This window comes from Macrobrachium rosenbergii, unplaced genomic scaffold (genome assembly GCF_040412425.1).
Source record: "Macrobrachium rosenbergii isolate ZJJX-2024 unplaced genomic scaffold, ASM4041242v1 171, whole genome shotgun sequence".
Classification (NCBI taxonomy): Eukaryota; Metazoa; Arthropoda; class Malacostraca; order Decapoda; family Palaemonidae; genus Macrobrachium; species Macrobrachium rosenbergii.
In genome coordinates this window covers 3396407-3415462 of record NW_027100729.1, presented here as the reverse complement: position 1 = coordinate 3415462, position 19056 = coordinate 3396407, and the positions used below count along the sequence as shown (strand labels likewise).

At 41.2% G+C, this 19056-nt stretch overlaps 1 protein-coding gene and 1 pseudogene across 1 annotated transcript; one reads left to right on the top strand and one right to left on the bottom strand.

Annotated features, from left to right (window-relative positions):
* LOC136838152 (zinc finger protein 850-like) overlaps positions 1-6228 on the bottom strand; it is a 144507-nt pseudogene extending 138279 nt beyond the window's left edge.
* A 4143-nt stretch (positions 6229-10371) lies between these two features.
* On the top strand, positions 10372-12258 carry LOC136838151 (uncharacterized). Its single transcript, XM_067103002.1, has 2 exons — positions 10372-11272; positions 11402-12258. The coding sequence occupies exons 1-2, from the start codon at positions 10372-10374 to the stop codon at positions 12256-12258; spliced, it is 1758 nt and encodes a 585-aa protein (XP_066959103.1).
* Positions 12259-19056: the final 6798 nt, after the last annotated feature.

The window sequence follows — 19056 nt, the reverse complement described above, 5'->3', positions numbered from 1 at the left end:
CGTCCTCCGCAGCAGCCCATGGGTCCGGCACGACAGAACAGAAGATCTGGAGTTTTCTGTTGTGCCGGGTGGCGAACAGATCGATGACTGGACGCCCCCACAGATCGAACAGCCTTTCCGCTACTTCCTGATGAAGGGACCACTCGGTCCCTACCACCTGGCTCTGGCTGCTGAGCTTGTCTGCCACGACATTCCTCTTGCCTGGAATGTACCTGGCTGACAGCTCTACCGAGTGAGCTACGGCCCACTCGTGCACCTGCATCGTCAATTGATGAAGCTGGTGGGACACCAGTCCCCCCTGCTTGTTGACGTACGCCACTACCATGGTATTGTCGCTCATCAGTACCACGGAGTGTCCCATCACTCGATCCTGGAACTCCTGGAGGGCCAGAAAGGCCGCCTTGAACTCCAGGATGTTGATGTGAAGGTGCTTGTCGTCTCGGTGCCACACTCCCGAAGTCAGCAACTCCTCCAGGTGTGCGCCCCATCCCTCGGTCAATGCGTCCGAGAACAGAAGCATGTCCGGAGGGGGAGTATGCAGGGATACTCCTATTAAGAGGTTCCTGTCGTCTAACCACCAGTGAAGATCCTTTCTCACTTCCTCGGAAAGAGGAATGAAGAAGGACTGGGGGTCTCTGGACTGGGACCAATGCTCCTTTAGTCTCCACTGGAGAGACCGCAGGTGAAGACGCCCGTGAGGTACTATCTTCTCCAATGACGACAGGTGACCGATGACGACTTGCCATTGCCGAGCTGGTTGCTCCTGTCGAGACAGGAACAACTGTGCTGCCTGCCTGAACTTGCTGATACGAGAGTCCGAGGGAAAGACTTTTGCTGCCGCTGTGTCTATCAGCATGCCCAGGTACTTTGTCCTCTGCTTGGGGGTGAGATCTGACTTCTCCAGATTTACCATGATCCCTAGATCCCGGCAAAACTCGAGAAGACGATCCCTGTCCTGTAGCAACTGTGAGCGAGAGCTCGCCAGGGCTAGCCAGTCGTCGAGATACCTCAGCACACGTATCCCGTGCGAGTGGGCCCAAGCTGACACGAGAGAGAACACTCTCGTGAACACCTGGGGAGCAGTCGAGAGCCCAAAGCAAAGTGCCCTGAATTGGAAGGCCGACTCCCCAAGGACGAAGCGGAGGTACTTGCGTGAGGACGGATGGATGGGCATCTGGAAATAAGCATCCTTCAAGTCCACCGTAAGCATGAAGTCGTTCTCCCTGATGGAAGCCAGCACAGTTCGCGCTGTTTCCATCGTGAACCGAGTCTGGCGAAGGAAACGGTTCAAGGGAGAGAGATCTATGACTGGTCTCCATCCCCCTGATGCCTTCTCTATGAGAAAGATACGGCTGTAAAAGCCTGGAGACTGGTCCGACACGACTTCTACAGCATTCTTGCTCAGCATGGCTTGCACTTCTTGCTGTAGTGCGATGTCCTTCGACGAACCTGAAAGATAAGTTTGGAGATGGACCGGAGAGTAGGTGAGGGGAGGCCGAGACTCGAAGGGTAGTAGATATCCCTCCCGAAGGACATCCACTATCCAGGTCGCGGCTCCATGTCGCTGCCATGTTGCCCAATGGCTCGACAGGCACCCCCCCACCTTTGGCAGCTTTTGGCGGGGAACGCCGCCCCTAGCGTTTCCCCTTCTTCTTCTTACCCTTGTCCCCTTTACCGGACTGGAAAGGGGGCTGAAAAGGACGGGAGTAACCCCCCCTTTTCGAGGAAGAAGAAGGCTGGGTGTTTCCTCGGGACCCCTTCGAAGACTGGGACTTCTTAGGGGCAGAGGAAGAGCCAGCCTGGCCCGAAGGCCTGGCTGCAGTGGGACGAGAAGACCCGGAGGTCTTAACCACTGCCTGGTGGACAAGCCGGTCGCTGTCATCATCACGGGCGTTTGTCCACCGCGGCGCCCACCAACTCTCTAGGGAAGAGAGAGGAGGAACCCAGCGACGGTCCATTCCGAAGAGCAATTGCCGACTCGGGACCTACAGACCTGGCAAAGAGAGAGAGAACAGCGTCTCTCCGCTTTAACACCAGGTTAGCCCACAGGCTTGCAGTCTGGTGGGCAAGGTAGGAAATAGCCCTACCTCCAGACTGGCACAGTCTCCCAAAGGCAGAGTCTTCCCCAGGTACAATAGCGCCTGAGGAAGCAGCTACCTTCGATACTGTGAAAGACCACAGATCGAGCCAGGAGACTGCCTGGAAGGCCGCTATGGCGGTGGCTTCCAGGGTTGCAGCTTCTTGTTGGGAGAGAGAAATGTTCTCTGCCGACAACTGCTGCAATGAAAGACCCGGATCCAAACGAGTCAGGTCCGGGTCAACCTGTTTAGTCAGCAACGCCCCTTCTGCTGGAGTATAGAAACGCTTCTGACGAGGCAGAGGGGGTGGAAGAAGCTTGTCCGAGCGACTCGATCGAATGGAGCTGTCCTGCTCAGACACAAGACCGTTCACTTGATCGAGAACTCCCTCGGCAAGTGTGGACCACGGCAGCCCCACCGAAGCCTTGGGTTCCTTCTTGGGTCCCCAGAAGGATTCGAGGCACGACGGACAATCCACAGACGAAGCCGTGGTCCCTTCCCCGAGGTCATTGTGCTGACGAATCAGCGCGATAACCTCTGAAAAAGTTCTCTGTATTTCGGGGGTGTCCGCATCCTGGGGCAAAGGATCTTCGAGTCCTTCCAGGGTGCGGTCTTCCCGAACTACTCTTCCTGCAGGAGGAAGAACCTCGGCAGACCCCCGAGGACCTTCCTGAACTAAGCGGGCGTAGGACCTGGTCGAACCAAGGACCGAGCCAGGTGCATACCCCCACACAGTTGAACTCTGAGGAGAACAATCCCCAGAGTTCCTCCTCTCCGACTCACGCCCCCTGGAGGAGACTGAAGGGGCGGAGAGGACAGGCGAGGAAGATCGGGCGCTCCCACTGCCCTTACTGGCAGAACCAGTAGAGGCAGCGGGCCGAGAGCGGTCACCAACCCACGGTGATGACGAGCCCTCAGGTCGAGGAGACCGCTTCAGCCCAGGTGAAACCATCTCCTGAGGAGAGCGGAGCGGCTCGTGAGAGTTGAGCCGCGCATTCGTCTCCCCCAAGCCAGGCTGGCCGCGCGGGCGTGGCCGGGGACTGGGAGGAGTCGAACGCGCGGCTGGCTGGCGCGAGCTTGCGCTGTCCTCTGGACGCGCCCCAGACTTCTTCGAGGCCTAAGCCTCTCGAGAAGACTGAGTAGGGGACTTCTTCGCTGCCTCTTCTTGCGTTCGGCCCCGCGGGGCTGAAGCACTGTCCCGGGAACCTGACTTGGCACTGGAAGGAGTGCCAGCAGGAAGAGGCGGAGCACCTGCATGCCCTGGCTCTTTCTCTCGTCCCACGCCCTGGTCCGTATGGCGAGAAGTGTCCACCGTAACAGACTGGGGTACCCGAGTCTCCTTGGGGACCCAGGTACTTGGAGCAACTCGCGAACGAGTGCCCGACGCGGTCTCGCTGGCCTTAGAAGCAGGAGGTTTCTTAGGCGCAGCGGGGGAGTGCCGACCTTGGTCTGCACGCCCTTGGCTCCCGGTGCCCCTGGCCCGGAGGCCGGGGCAGCGGTTCCCTGATCCGAGGATCGGGAAGAGCCAACGAGAGATCCCACTGCCTTCCCTGTGGAAGGAGGCAGACCCTTAGAAATCTCGGTGTGAGGTTTCTTAGGGGAGAGACAGACTTCTTCTTCTTCGGCCGCTGCGAGCCTCGGAAGGAGAAGAGGAAGAAGCAGCAGATGAGCGAAGACGATGATGATGAAGATGAAGATGAAGACGACACACCTTCCTGACCTCTTCTTCTTCTTCTTCTTCACCATCTGCTTCAGGAAAGCAGTCAAATCCCCAAGCCAGGAAAGCGAGGCCGCCGATTCAGGAACAGCAGGAACAGCAGGAGGGGCTGCAGCCAGAGAAGAAGCAACTCGGGCAGAGATTTGCCTGGGTAGCTCGGCCAGCCACAAAATGCCTGGGGCAGGATGCAGGCGCCGCCCCTCCCGCGTGCAGATTCAGGTCGTGCCTCGCCAAGGTCGCTGGGATGGGGATTGAGGTAGACGAAGGGCCGGGCTGGAGAGTCAAATGAGGAACCATGTCCAAAGCCAGGCCGTGGTCAGCAACAGGGGCAGCAGCAGTCACGTACGGATAAGATGACGTCACCATGTAGGAGGGGCCAGCGCGCAAGAATGGAGCTAGGAAGCCAGGTGGCAGTGGAACAGCGTGCTGGCCCGCGGATGACGCCGATACCTGGGTGTCCAGATGCGATGCCACTGAAACCGGCATCTGGACAAATCTTGAGAAGGTGACAGTAGTAGTAGTGGCTGTCGCTGCCGTGTGGGTCGTGACTGGAGGGGGGGCCAGGGGAGCCAAGCCTTCCAGAGCCGAACCAGGTAGGCCCAGGTGTAGCCAGGGAGAGTTGGGATTCATCGCCTGGCTATCCAGTCCGGAACCTGAAGCAAAAGTCGGGTTAGCAATGGAAGCCTCTACCTGATCCGGAGGAAAAAACTCACCTCCGGAACGGGAAGAGACTTCCGAGAGGATGCCGCGGTCCAACTCTCCCCCGCGCCCTTCCACAAACGAAGAAACGTAAGAGGAAGGGGAGGGGGAGTCCTCACCCGAGGGAGAGGGAGCGAGAAGGGGAAGTTCGCCAGGAGGAAGAAACGAACCCGAAATATTAGCCACCAACGGAGTCGTCGGGGGCGTATTTCCCTCGGACGACTCCTTGGAAGGCTTACGACGGTAACGTTGCCTCCCTTCGAACTTGCCCCACTGCTCGGAGGACCACAAACAACACTCACTACAAGTAGAGTCGCGTGAACACACACGCCCCCTGCAAGATGTACAGAGTGCATGTGGGTCCACGTCGACTCTAGATCGAAAAGAATTACACTTCTTACCCCCTACCCCGGGACACACAGGCTGGGGATAGGAGGGTTTAGATGACTTTTCCATAATAAAAATAGACAAACAGAAAAATCCCACCAAAAATGATCAAAAAAATGCAGTCAGGCAGAGAGCGGCGAAGAACAACGTCCGATCGCTACGACGGCCGAAAGCAAATTGGAATGTTTACATCCGGGCAGGCGGTGCTCCTGCCTCCCGGACAGTAGTTAACTGCCTACCACCTTGTTTGAAGTTCAACGGCCGTTTCCAGCCTACGCCTGAAAGTAATCTCCTAATGTAAAGGACCGAGGGTTTGTACATTGTGTCGGAACAACTGATAATTACCTAACCAAAGGGGCTTGGTAGTAGTCTTCAATTTTACCCTAATTCTGAATAGGAGCCATTTTTATTACAACCATTCTTCAAATGCCAAAGCCTCTCCTATACCCTCCAGCATAGCCTACCCTTACAGGCCCGGATAGGATCAAATTCACCTCGGCAAAGAAACGGGAAAGAAAATTGGTCAAAATCAAAACCATAATCTTAAATAAAACCAGTTCAATGAAACAAACATTAATAAATAAGGGCAATAATGACTCGTAGCCTAACCCAACCTGGATTTGTACCTGACCTAGCCCAAGAGACCTGGACAGGCTTCAGTTTGCTTAACCAGAGAAAACTGAAAAGCAAATTGGTCAAAATGAAACCCAGAAACTCCAATAAAATCAGTTGCATAAAAAAAAAGCTAATACTGACTCCAAGCCCAGCCTGACCTAATCTAGCCTTGCATAGGCCTGGTTATGCTTTCCATACCATTGAAACAACCAATCCCAAAGCAAAAGCAACCCTTAGGCAGCGACTCAAAAGCCAAAACACAATTTAAATAACCTAAATAAGTTTGAATCAATTAAATAAGGCTTAAATAACGCCTAGACAACGTTGGCCATCGTAACCTTAATTTAACCATACTTAACTTAAAACTTCGAATTTAACCCAATTTTATTTATTCAAAATCAACTTTAATCACTGACTGACCTTAACTGGCCTTCAGCGTTATTTGAATACGATTTAAATAACGGAAACAACGGTTTAAATCGATTAAATAACGCTTCAACAGGACTGAGATCGTAACCTTTGCCTTCAAGAGAAGGGAAATGCCTCACTTAATTCGACCATATTTAATGGAAAACTCAATTCTAACATTATTTTAAACTCGCAAATTCAACCTCAATCATTAACTTACCTCGGCTGACCTTCAATTCGATCATTCAGTCAATATTTCCGGTCGCAATTGATTGATTTCTCCGATATTCTTTGGCGACGCAGTTGCACGACGATGTTTGTTTACATCGGGAGTCACTCGGCCACTTTCCACCCAAGAGGATTAGGTCCCTTATTTGAGGTAATTTGGGTTAATAATTACGTTTTTTAAGATTTTAAATTTATTAAAAGGTAATAAATGTTAGTATCTTACGTTATTTTAATATAAAATCGAGTTATTGAATTTATAAATGTAATTAATGAAGCATTTTTTTGCCAATTTACTTATTTTCTACCGTACTCGATAATAAGTAACAGCAAGTGTATCGCTAATATAGTAGATTATTTTATTTATTTATGGTTTATAATGACGTATTTTAACATGATACATTGATAAAAAGTAATAAATTCAATTCAATAATATTATTTTAATTGTAAATCGAGTTATTTTACTGATAAATATAATTAATAAGGCATTCTCGGTGTGACCTACAGGTCTCATATTTTAGGTAATTATGGGTTAAAATTCGGCATTTTAACATTTTAAACTAAGAAAGTAATAAGTATGATTTATATATATTATTTTAACATTAATCTGATTTATTTTACGGCAAAATATTATTAATTAAGCAGTAATCCTACGGTTGTTTCCAAATTACCTGCATTACCTAAAGTTATCACACAGATGGGTGTCGTTCTACTGATCCAAAATGTCACTGATATAAGAAAGCGCAACACTGTGTTGCCTCAGGAGGTTCGACCTTTTGGCTGGAAGGACGTTTTTCGCTGATTGGGACTGCGTTTTCACAATTCAGCGTCTATCTTTCAAACACTATGAAGTCTAGCAGATATGAAGAGGACAAATGGAAATAGAAGAAACCAGGATATAATAATTGATTTAAAGTTATCTAGCTCAAGTGACGATAGCAGTTCTACTACAACAGAGGCCAAAGGGAAGGAAAAAAAAGAGGAAAGTAAAACAGGGCAGTTTTACTGTGCAGTTGGACAAGAAAAAGAAAGTTGACAGTGCTGCTATTCCTAGTGGTTCTAATGAGTTTGAAAATACAATACGACCTCGGCTTTACTTTCCAAAGAATGATTTTGACTTTCACGACAAGATTCGGTGGGCGGTTAGACTGTCTAGAGTTCATAGAGATTTTGAAGTGCTCTTCAAGGAAGGTAGAAATGTATCATATATTACTGTGAAGGATGATGTTGCTGTTAAATTTTTAACCACCAAAGGCTTTGACAATGTAGTTATGGAGGAACCATCGGAATTCATTGGCGAGCGCACTAAAATAATTTTGTTTGGTTATCCTACTTATCTTGATCCTGAAGACATATTGGTGGATGAGAGATTTATATGGGTAAAGCGACGTGAGGTCAAAATTTATGGAGAACTTGTGCCTAAACCGCAGCTGATTGCTCTAATGAAGGGCCCTGCTCCTGAAAAAGTATTTGTATCTTGCCTGGGTTATAGACGTGTAGCTGTTTATAAAGAAACCCCTGTGATATGCTATAAATGTTGTAGATGGGGACATATGGCCTGGAAGTGTCTTAATGAACAGAAGTGTCGGTTTTGTGGGAAGAAGCACGAGTCAAAAGTATGCGGAGACAAGATTAAAGCCAAGGAGAACATTACTCCACGTTGCTGTAATTACGGTGGTGGTCATAATGCCAGTGCTTGGATATGCCCGAAAAGGCCCAAAGTTGACTTTTCTCGACCTGAAGCATCTGGGAATAACAAGGCAATTGCTGTCTCGTCTTCTGCTGCAGTACCATTACATAATGAAAACGTCTGGGAAAAACGTAAAGAAAAACGACTACAGGAAACTATGGGTGATGAAGGTATGGTTACAGAGTTGACTAGAAGTAATTTTATACTAGAGTTGCGTAATGAAATTGATGAATTAAAAAAAGCTCTGTTGGATATTAAAACAGTGTTACAAAGTTTAGCTCCGCTTAATGAACCTTGTGCTTCAAGTAAGTCTGGAAATGTTAAAAAGACAACTAATGTTGCTTTAGCCATCCCGGACAATATGTATGACAATGTTACTCATGTTCTCGATTCTGTTGTTCAGTATATGATGAATCCAAAGGATAATCTCAAAACTAATGTTCTTTGTTCAATTAAAAAATTGATGGGCAAAATGTCTTGTAATGGCTCATAATCTGAATATCATATCATGGAATGTTAATGGATTACGTACAAGATTTACTGATTTACATGCACATATTATGTCTCATAATATAGATATTTTGGCTTTGCAAGAGGTTGGCGTTAATGGTATGTCATTGTTGCTTAAAGGTTACAAATCCTTTGAATTGCCAGCTGATATTTCTAATAATTGTCGTGGTCTGACCACTTATGTTAAAGACCCTATTCCAGCTGTCCTCCACTCATCCTTCAAAGTAAATGGTACAGAGTGTTTGTGTGTTAAAATTACCTCAAAGAATGTTGAACTTTATGTAGTTAATGCTTATGTTCATGCAAATTCTCTAACCATAGACGATTTTCCCGATGTAATTTTTGCTGAGGATGCTATACTCCTGGGTGATCTTAATGCAAGGCATTTTAATCTTGGTAGTACTGGTTTCCAGAATCATAATGGAAATGTCCTGAACAGTTTTTTAGAGGGTGCTGAAAATGTAACAGTGCTTGGCAATGGGGAGCCCACGCACATTAAAGGCGGGAGGCTTGACTATGGTATTATTTTTAATATGTCCGGTGTTCATGCAGATTTATCGGTAATAAGCACCTTGCTGAGTGACCATTTTGCTTTGGGTATTGAACTTGATATTGAAAAAATTTCTTTTGTTGATAACAGAAAAAGGTATTTGCTACGTCAACAAAAGCGTCAAGATTTCATTGACAAAGTTAGACAGTGGTATGGGGAGTACAAGAAACTCAAAATAACAGATGAGAATAGGTTTCTTGATGATATGTTAGCGGTAGTTGATTCAATACTGAGTAAACGAAGAGGAAATTGCAAAAATTCTGTATCTAAACCTGCATATTATAATGATAAAATTGTGAAAGGTTGGAATAAATTACTAAGAAAATGCCACAGGTCATGGAGTAAGGATCCTACCAATGTTAAACTTAAGGAAACTATGACTGAAGTTGCATCTCTTTCTACGGAGGTTAAACAAGATGTTAGAAAAGATTATTTTAAGGGTTTTATGTTGGATATTAGGCTATCAAAGAATTTAGGCCAAATATGGCAAAATGTAAATAAGGTTAGGGGGGTAAAAAGAAAAATTATTGCTCATCCAGATCCTAAATCGAAAGCCAATGAACTCGTAAATAAGTGGTCCTATGCTTCAAGCTTTGAATCTCTTCCTAGTAATGTTCAAGGTTGCTTAAGGAAACTTAGGTCTAAGAGGCAAAGTATGGTAAACTGTCAGGCGAGACTTGATGATGATTCCTGTATTCCTTTTACTAGGAATGAAATGCTGAAGGCTGTTAAAAAGGGCAAATCCACCTCTCCTGGTAGAGATGGCCTTGCGTACGATATTATCAATTGTCTCATATCTATGGAGGATAGTCCTTTATTAGATCTGTTTAACTTGTCATATATAAATGGAAGGTTACCATACAAGTGGAAAATTGCCCTTATGGTTCCAGTACCAAAAGGGAATGGTGATTTTAGGCCAATTTCACTGACCTCTTGTTTATCTAAAACAATGGAGCGCATGGTAGCCTACTTAACAGATTACTATACAAGATTGATGGGCTTTTGTCAGATAATTTGTATGGCTTTATGAAAAATAAAAGTACCACTGATTGCATTATTAAATGTCTTAGTGCCTCCAAAATAAGTTGCAGATTATTTTTGGATTTAAAAGGCGCATTTGATAAGTTAAGTATACCTTAGTTTTACCAGACCACTGAGCTGGTTAACAGCTCTCCTAGGGCTGGCCCGAAGGATTAGACTTATTTTACGTGGCTAAGAACCAATTGGTTACTTAGCAACGGGACCTACAGCTTATTGTGGAATCCGAACCACATTATAGCGAGAAATGAATTTCTATCACCAGAAATAAATTCCTCTAACTCTTCATCAGCCGGCCCCGGGAATTGAACTCTGGCCCATCGAATGACAGTCTGAAGCTCAACCGGTTCGGCCAACAAAGGGCCTATTTAAGGCTAATAAAGATGTTATATTGGAGTGTCTCATAACCAACATAAAACCCTTAAAATAATCTTTTCTAACATCTTGTTTAACCATGTACTTATTAAAATGGATATCAGATTATTTAACTGGAAGGCAGGGTAGTGTTTATTTTCAAGGAGAGGAGTCGGGAGAGAAATTTTTTTATTTAGGAACACCACAAGGTGGTGTTTTGAGCCCAGTGCTATTTAATATTTTGATGGACAGGATTGCCAGTTACCAATTTCCTGGAAATCCTCAAGTAATAATTTATGCTGATGACATTTTGATTCAGTGTGAAACAGAGAAAGACATGATTATGGTGATAAGGGAGTTGTCTAACCTTTGCATGTCATTGGACCTGGTGGTCAATGAAGGTAAAACAAAGTATCAGTCAAAACTTACAAATGGTTTGGATTTTTGGTTTAATGGAGAAAAATTGCAGAAGGTGCAGAGTTACAAGTATCTGGGGATGTATATTGGTTTTTCTAATACTAAGGAGCAGATTAATTATGTTAAAAACATATGTATAGCTCGGCTGAAACCTATGCGTGTTTTATCAAACTTTGGGAATGGTGTGGGTGTACCTATTTTGAGATCGGTATACTTGAGCACTGTTAGAAGTATAATAGATTATTCAGCTCCTCTTCTGTCGTCATTTTCAGACAGAGACTTAAAACCTTTAGAGACATTACAAAATGAAGCCATCCGAATTGTTTTAGGCTGTCCTAGGTCAACTAGGATCGAAATTATGCGCATGGAACTGAATATTCCAAACATAACCCACAGAGTTCGGGAACTAACCATTGTTTCTGCGATAAGTCTCATTAGGCGTGGAGATGAATACTTGAAAGCTATTGTAGAGAGGTTTGCTAAAGATTTTCCTAAAAGCTTAAAAATTAATTCATATGCAAGGAAAATATGCCAGTATCTTAAGCAGTATGATGCTTTGGATTATTGCATACCTTTGCCAAGAAGTGTGGCATTGCAGCCATGGGATGATGACATTGTTGATGTTCAAATCGAAATATTGGATTTGAAAAAGAATGAGTAGGCTCCACATGAATTACGATGCTTATTTCTTGAAAAAATTTCGGTATTTCCAGTTTTCAATGCTATCCATGTATATTGTGACGGGTCTTTCATTGAAAATCGGGCAGGATGTGGCATTGTCATAAGAGAATGTTTTGAATATGGAATTAGCACTGAGACTAGAATAGCCAGGAGAATAAGTGATTATAGTTCTAGTACAACAGCAGAACTATATGCTATATTTGAGGGGTTGGAGTATTGCGTACAAAAGAGGAAATCTGTATTTTTCTTTGTGGACAGTCAAAGTGCTCTTTTTGCTCTAAATACAAAAATACCTGTTGATGAAGACATAGTTTTAAAATGTAGGCAACGTATTTCTGTTATAAAGGCATTTGATAGTGAAGTTACATTCATGTGGATACCTTCCCACTGTGGTATTCATTTGAATGATGTTGCTGATGACCTGGCTAAGAAGGGATGTACTAAGGGCAGAGTTGATCACGAATGTTTTATGAATATCAATAAAATAAAATCAAACATTAGAAGAATTCGAGAAAGTTGGGACTTGGTAAATGCTAGGTTGATATTAGATAGTGGTAGTGAAAGCCTGAGACATTATGACCATGTAGCTAATAATACAAATTTTTCCTATGGCAAATCAACTGCCAGATATGATGGCTTTGCAATGAGACTAAGGCTTGGTTATAAGTATGTATGGGAGTATAGAAAAGATGACAGTATTATTCCTTGTAAACTTTGTGGCATAAATGGACTACATACAATGTACCATTATATTACGGAATGTTCACAGTTGTTAGAATTTCGTAATGCAAGTAATGATACAGTGGAAGATATGATTTGTTATTTGTTTAACAATGACTTGATCAAGGATATTTTAGAAAAGTTTAAGAAATTTGACATAAGATTTTAGTATGTCATACAACTGTTTATTATTGTATTTCAGTTTAGTTTTTCAGATGTATTGTTTAAGAACGTTTTGTTTCGGTTTTCCTTTAGACATAAGATCTCAGCGTCTGTAAATATGTATATTTTATATTATTGTGGAGTGGGCTGATTAGCATGCTAATGAGCTGCTTTTGATGTACTTTTTTCATCAATAAATTATTTGAATTTGAATTTGTGTTGCCTCAGAGACTTGGAAAGCGACTGCAGACTGTATAAACTTCATGAACTGTGAATGCGACCAGTATTGACAGTCATTTTTATTAAACTGACAGACAAGTAAGCCTCTTTATCAACCCCCTGTATTTTGTTTAGCAATAATGACCAAAAAGATGGCATGGGCTGCCTGACTTAACCTTAATGGTGGCAAATACAATGAAAAGTGTATAAAGGCTTTTCATTACTACAGCACTGATTTTCCCATGTATTAATGTTCTATACATAATGTATAATGCCTTAACAAGTTTAACTGGGATTAAAATAAAGTTTTCACAGAATGGAATATAAAACTGAGGCCAAAGGTCAAGCGCTGGGACCTGTGATGAGGTCATTCAGCGCTCAGAGGGAAACTGAGAGGCATAGAAAGGTCTGAAAGGTTGAGTAACAAAAGGAAAAAAAACTTTTGCAGTTGAAGAAGCACTGTGAAACAATTGTCAGGAGAAAGAGGGTTCAGGAAAGTAAAGTGGAAGGAAGAGAATATGAAAGGTGGCCCAGTCAAAGGAACGAAAGGGGTCACAGCAGCTAGGGGCCATGGAAGGGACGCTGCAAAGTAATGCCTACAGTATACCGCATGAGGTGCACTGGTGGCGCTACCCCCATACGGGAGATATGGGAGGAGGCCAGAGACAAATGGAGATTTATAAAGTTGAAGTAATTTCAAAGAGGCTCTTTTGTCATGCAGCATTAGAAGTGATGATCATAATGGCATGTAAGGATATGAAGATCACAAGTTATGTTCAAACCACGCCTGTAAGAAAGTACATCTTGCAGATAACTGGGCACTTGTGTATTCTTGAAAAGGTTCACAGGTACTTATGACGACTTACAAAAACAAGATGTTGTACTTATGATGACTTATAACACAAAATATTGTACTTATGATGACTCATAACACAAAATATTGTACTTATGATGACTCATAACACAAAATATTGTACTTATGATGATTCATAACACAAAACATTGTACTTATGATGACGCATAACCCAAAATATTGTACTTATGATGACTCATAACACAAAATATTGTACTTATGATGACTCATAACACAAAATATTGTACTTATGATGACTCATAAAACAAAATATTGTACTTATGATGACTCATAACACAAAATATTGTACTTATGATGATTCATAACACAAACGATTGTACTTATGATGATGCATAACCCAAAATATTGTACTTATGATGACTCATAACACAAAATATAGTACATATGATGGCTCATAACACAAAATATTGTACTTATTATAACTCATAACACAAAATATTGTAATTATGATGGCTTGTAACACAAAATATTGTACTTATGATGACTTCTAACACAAAATATTGTACTTATGATGGCTTGTAACACAAAATATTGTACTTATGATGGCTTGTAACACAAAATATTGTACTTATGATGACTCATAACACAAAGTACTGTACTTATGATGACTTATAACACAAAATTTTGCACTTATGATAACTCATAACACAAAATATTGTACTTATGATAACTCATAACACAAAATATTGTACATATGATGACTCATAACACAAAATATTGTACTTATGATGACTCACAACACAAAATATTGTAAGCATACAAATACGAATGCAGTCATTGGGTTTGCCCGGTATTTCAAGTGTATTTGATCTCATATAACTTGTGGTGATGCCGGATCCAAGTTCAGTGACCTTAGGCCTATGTGTTAATATATTTCTTTTTCGAATATATTTCTTTATATGTCTATCTATGCCTATTTAGATACCTGTTTATCTGTCTATAAAGAGAGAGAGAGAATAGGCCTATCTTCAATATCAAATAATTCGATTATTTCCATTCATTTAATCATAAATTGCTGTTTTATAGTCGACACAATAACACAGAAACCAGAAATAAACTGAATTAAAACGAATATTAAACCACAAAAACACCTCAGTGAGAAAAGAAATGGTTAAGTAAACCGAAATAAACCATAAAAATATCTTAAAACAACTCGAAATTCCAAAATGATAAAGGCTCTATCCATTGCCTAACAAAAGATAAACCACAATTTTATCGTCGATACAATAAACCGGAGATTGAAAGACCGAATTAAAACCCATTAAATATAAACTAAAATAAACCACAAAAACATAAACAATTCACATAGAAATAAGATAAACATCATCTTATCAGTCCACCAATGATGTCACATGCAACATCAACCTGTTATTGTTCCCTCATAACATTGTTGTCTACCTTGTGTTATATATATGTAGTTCAATTTCCTCTCGATGCAACAAACAAAAAATAAATTATTAAAAAGGGTGTACATAACATCACCATCGATGATTAGTGACGTCATCAGGACACCTTCCACCACTCTCCAACCTCATTCTCATTTCCCGTTTACGCGGCAATGGCGTTGTATTCTTTAGGAAGGGTCATACCCTTTACCTTCAAGATTTCCCCTTCTTAAATCCGTTAATTGCGACGAGACTGAATACCCGTCTTACCTGGCACTTATAAAGTGTCCATTTATGAAGCTGTCAGATTTATATGTAAATTGCTCATGAAAATTGAAAAGTGTATTTATTAAGCTCACTTTATATTACTTTCAATATGAATTAGTAAGAGGAATGTTGATTATATTTGCAACATCGCAAGATTAAGTTCCTTAAAAACACAACTTTACTTTAATAAGGGACCGGAGCTCCAAAGTGACGAAAAATTTGGAAAAAAGTCGATATTCAGTGACTCTCTCATCGAGTACTACGTTGTCATGGCAACACATTCCCGAAGTTTCATGGCGATATATTGATTCTAACTATTTTTCTACAATATTTTGCTAAAAAAAGTCATTATTTTGACCATCCTACTTTTATTTCATTATTATTAGGTTATATACCGTATAATACAAACATACAAGGAATTATATACGTATATATAATTAAAAATAAAAGAAATACTTTGCAACTCGTCCATGGTGGCAAGAACGGTGGTGGTGGTGTGTCTGCCGTTGTTGCCGTTTATCGGACTGTTATTTATATATTATCGTGTTCTGTACGCTTGAAGTGTGTCTGCAATGCCGAGGAAGAAAGGCTACCTGAAGAGGAAGGCAGAATATGCTGCAAAAGGGAGAGAAAGCAAGCGAAGAAAGTGGGAAGAAGGACGAAGAGAGGCGGCCGTTACTCCACCATCAGCTGATGCTCCCGCACCCTCCTCCACCAGTCATGCGGCCCCTGCACCAACACCTTCCCCCACCACGAGAGCTCCAACTAAAACCCCCACCAGTGCTATGCGTAGAAAATTCGGCATGATGAAAACAGAGAAAGAATCTGCTAATATTGAAAACTTGTTCCTAAGAAGAAGTAATTTAGTTGATATTGCGAGAAATGTCGCCTGTCCTAAGTGTTTTCACAGCACTGTCAAGTCAGTTATCGTGAAAAGACATTGAGACACTCGAGTGAGAATGTTTTGTACTAAATGCAAGTTTGTTGTCTTCGATAACAATGCTGAAAATTATCCCACAATAAAGAAAAAGGGTGTTCATGTTTTTACTACAATTTTAGTATATATTATAATGCATTTGGGTTATGGTTATTCAGTTTTTTCAAGAGTTTGCAGTTATTTGTGTTTGAGGGCAATGAGTTCCCGTGTTTATAATCGGTATGCAAATAATATAAAGGATATGGCGAAGTCCAAGGCACAAGAAGTTTTAGAACAAAGTAGGAGAGCAACTGTTGAATACTATAGAAGTAATAATCCTGATTGTGTGGGCGAGGATGGAATAACTAATATAGACGTGTCGTATGATGGATCTTGGCATAAAAGGGGGCATACTTCCCGGTATTTTTTCGGTGCTGTGATCGAGGGGCATGTAGGACGTGTTATTGATTATATAACTCTGTGTTCCGAGTGTGAACTTTGCACCAAGAAACAAAATAAGGTAAAGACAAAACAGTGGACATATGATCGGTGGTACACCAAACATGCCCCCGTGTGTGATATAAATTATTAAGGAACGTCTGGGAATATGGAAGCAGAATCTGCTCAAAGGTTGTGGGCAAGGTCTACAAATATAGGCTTTAGGTACGTGAGATACATTTCTCACGGGGATGCGAAAACTTTCAAGACGATTAGAGAAATGAATGTTCATAGTAGAGTTTGGCGCATGTGCCCAAAACACAAAAATGTGTTTTTCAGTGTATTGGTCTTTAAAAGTTCTATAAGGTCAAGAGAACAAACCTGTGAAAAAGTTTCTCTCTCTTTATTTAATTTTGCATTATTTACATACCAGATTTTTATTGCAATTTTAAATGCAAAAATAATAACTTTAACTTTCGAATGTTCAACATTTGTTCGCATGAGGTTGTTGACACACTCTTTAGCTATTAAATGAGACTTAGTTTAGCTTTTTATCTCTGATAGTTTTAAAGTTTTAGAGGTTTTAGCGGAGGCATACAAAAACGCCCTTTTTTAATTTTTTTTTCTGTTGCAGATTTTGCCTTCAGCAGCTAGGAGAATTATTCAGGTATAAAGAGGTTCCTAAAATAAAATTTTCACTTAGTTATCATGCGTTTTTGTAACCTATGTCAATTTTTGACATGCAGTCCCTTATAAGTGTCCCTTGCAAGTTGCCAGGGACTTTCACCTCTCCATTTACTGGGTATTTCTGATTTGTGCACACCTAATAATACCAACTCGAAACCAAAACAATGTATTTGCAGTTACAATACAGTATATACCAAAGCACAAACTTGCTTAGCACTTTATTGAAAAAATAAATACAAGATGGAAGTGCGCAGGCTTAGTCCCAAAAAGATGCTTTATTCTACTATAAGTGAATGAAATTACTATATTCTTATCTTTGACATACAGCCATTATTTGGTTGTTAAAGTTTCCAACTTTTTCTTTTTAGTCAAGTTTTTGTTGGCTACAAAGGACTTATTTTTTTGGGAAAATAATTATTGAATAAAAGGTTAGCAGAAACCTTCATCGCAAAGATCATTTTGAAATAAGGCATCGTCATCAGCAAGATCATTATATATGACTGCCGATGTGCAATGATGATATTATAACTATACATGACCATATTTGCTGTAAAATCATCTGGGCATAATAATGAACCCCTACTGATACCAACAAGGTTCTCTGAAAAATTCTCCTCATTATCTGGACACGTCATCAAATCTTCACTACAAGTGCTGCATTTTTGCATGCTTTTATTTTACTTGATTTCTGCGTCTGTCTGTTTTGGTCAAATCTTGTAACTCAATTTTCGACCTGTTCTCTTAATCTGATGGATTTGAAATTTTGTACAGATACTCAATCCCGGTGACAGTGCAACCTTAGAGGATCAGTAGGTCAGCAGTGACCTCTAGTGACCCTACAGTGACCTCTCCTGGTATCTCAGGAACTGTATGCAACTCTTCGAATTTTCCACAACTTCTTCGACTCGGTAGTATATAATTTAATAACTAGGAATTTTTCAAACCTTCTTTGACTCAAAAGAATATAAATTTCGTTAGATACAATCATAAATTGGTTACAATTTCCGTCAAAACTAAAAAGTAGAAAATAAAAAATATAAAAAATTTAAAACATGATATAATTAAAGTCCACTAAAAAGTAAAAAATTAATGTTTTGAGACACCAGGATTTTTTTGCAATTAATCATGTCTACAAAAGTAAAAGCATGAGTCCAAAAAATTGAAAGAAATGCTACAAGAAATATAAAAAATATATTCCTTTCCTTGTAGCATTTCCTTCCATGTTTGGCGCCTACACTTTTATTTTTGTAGACATGATTATTTATAAGAAAATCCTGTTGTGTCTCAAAAGATTTATTTTTCACTTTTTAGTCTCATTTTAACAAAAGTATGTTTAAAAATTTTTTTTTTATATATTTTTATTTTATAATTTTTAGTTTTGACAGAAATTGTAACCAATTTATGATTGTATCTAACGAAATTAATATTCTATACAGCTAAAAAAGAATTGAAAAATTCGTAGTTATCAACTCATTCTACTGAGTCAAAGATGTGAAAAATCCAAAGAGTTTCATACAAATCCTGAGATACTGGGAGAGGTCACTGTAGGGTCACTAGAGGTCACTGCTGACCTACTGATCGTGTAAGGTTGCATTGTCACCGGGACTGATTAACCATGCACAATTTCAAGCCCATCGGATGATAGGAACAGGTAAAAAATTGAGTTTCAAGATTTGACCAAGACAAACAAACAAACAAAAAATCAAGCTAAATGAGAACGTACAAAAAAGGTCTGTTATTCTGAAAGGGTTGGGGATATATTATAGACAGTTGTGGAGGACTGGCAAAATAGGACATTGCTTTCCCATTGATAGCATTGTTGTCTGTTATGATGCAAAACAAGGTGAAACCTATTTTTTCTAAGCCTATGATTACTTTCTTCAATGTGCAGTGCAGAACATCAGCTTTCATGCTTTTAGAGGGAATGATATTTAACTCTTCTTCGAATTTGGTCTTTAGAGTGTTCATCATAAAAGCAAATGCACTTTTGCAGCTTCACTGCTGTCAAAGGCTGAACCG

Excerpts from the sequence above, each read along its gene's own strand:
- LOC136838151 (XM_067103002.1), top strand. The coding sequence starts at position 10,372 with ATGTACTTATTAAAATGGATATCAGATTATTTAACTGGAAGGCAGGGT. Across the intron at positions 11,273-11,401 it reads TTGCATACCTTTGCCAAGAA|TTTTCAATGCTATCCATGTA; the intron begins GTGTGGCATTGC and ends CGGTATTTCCAG.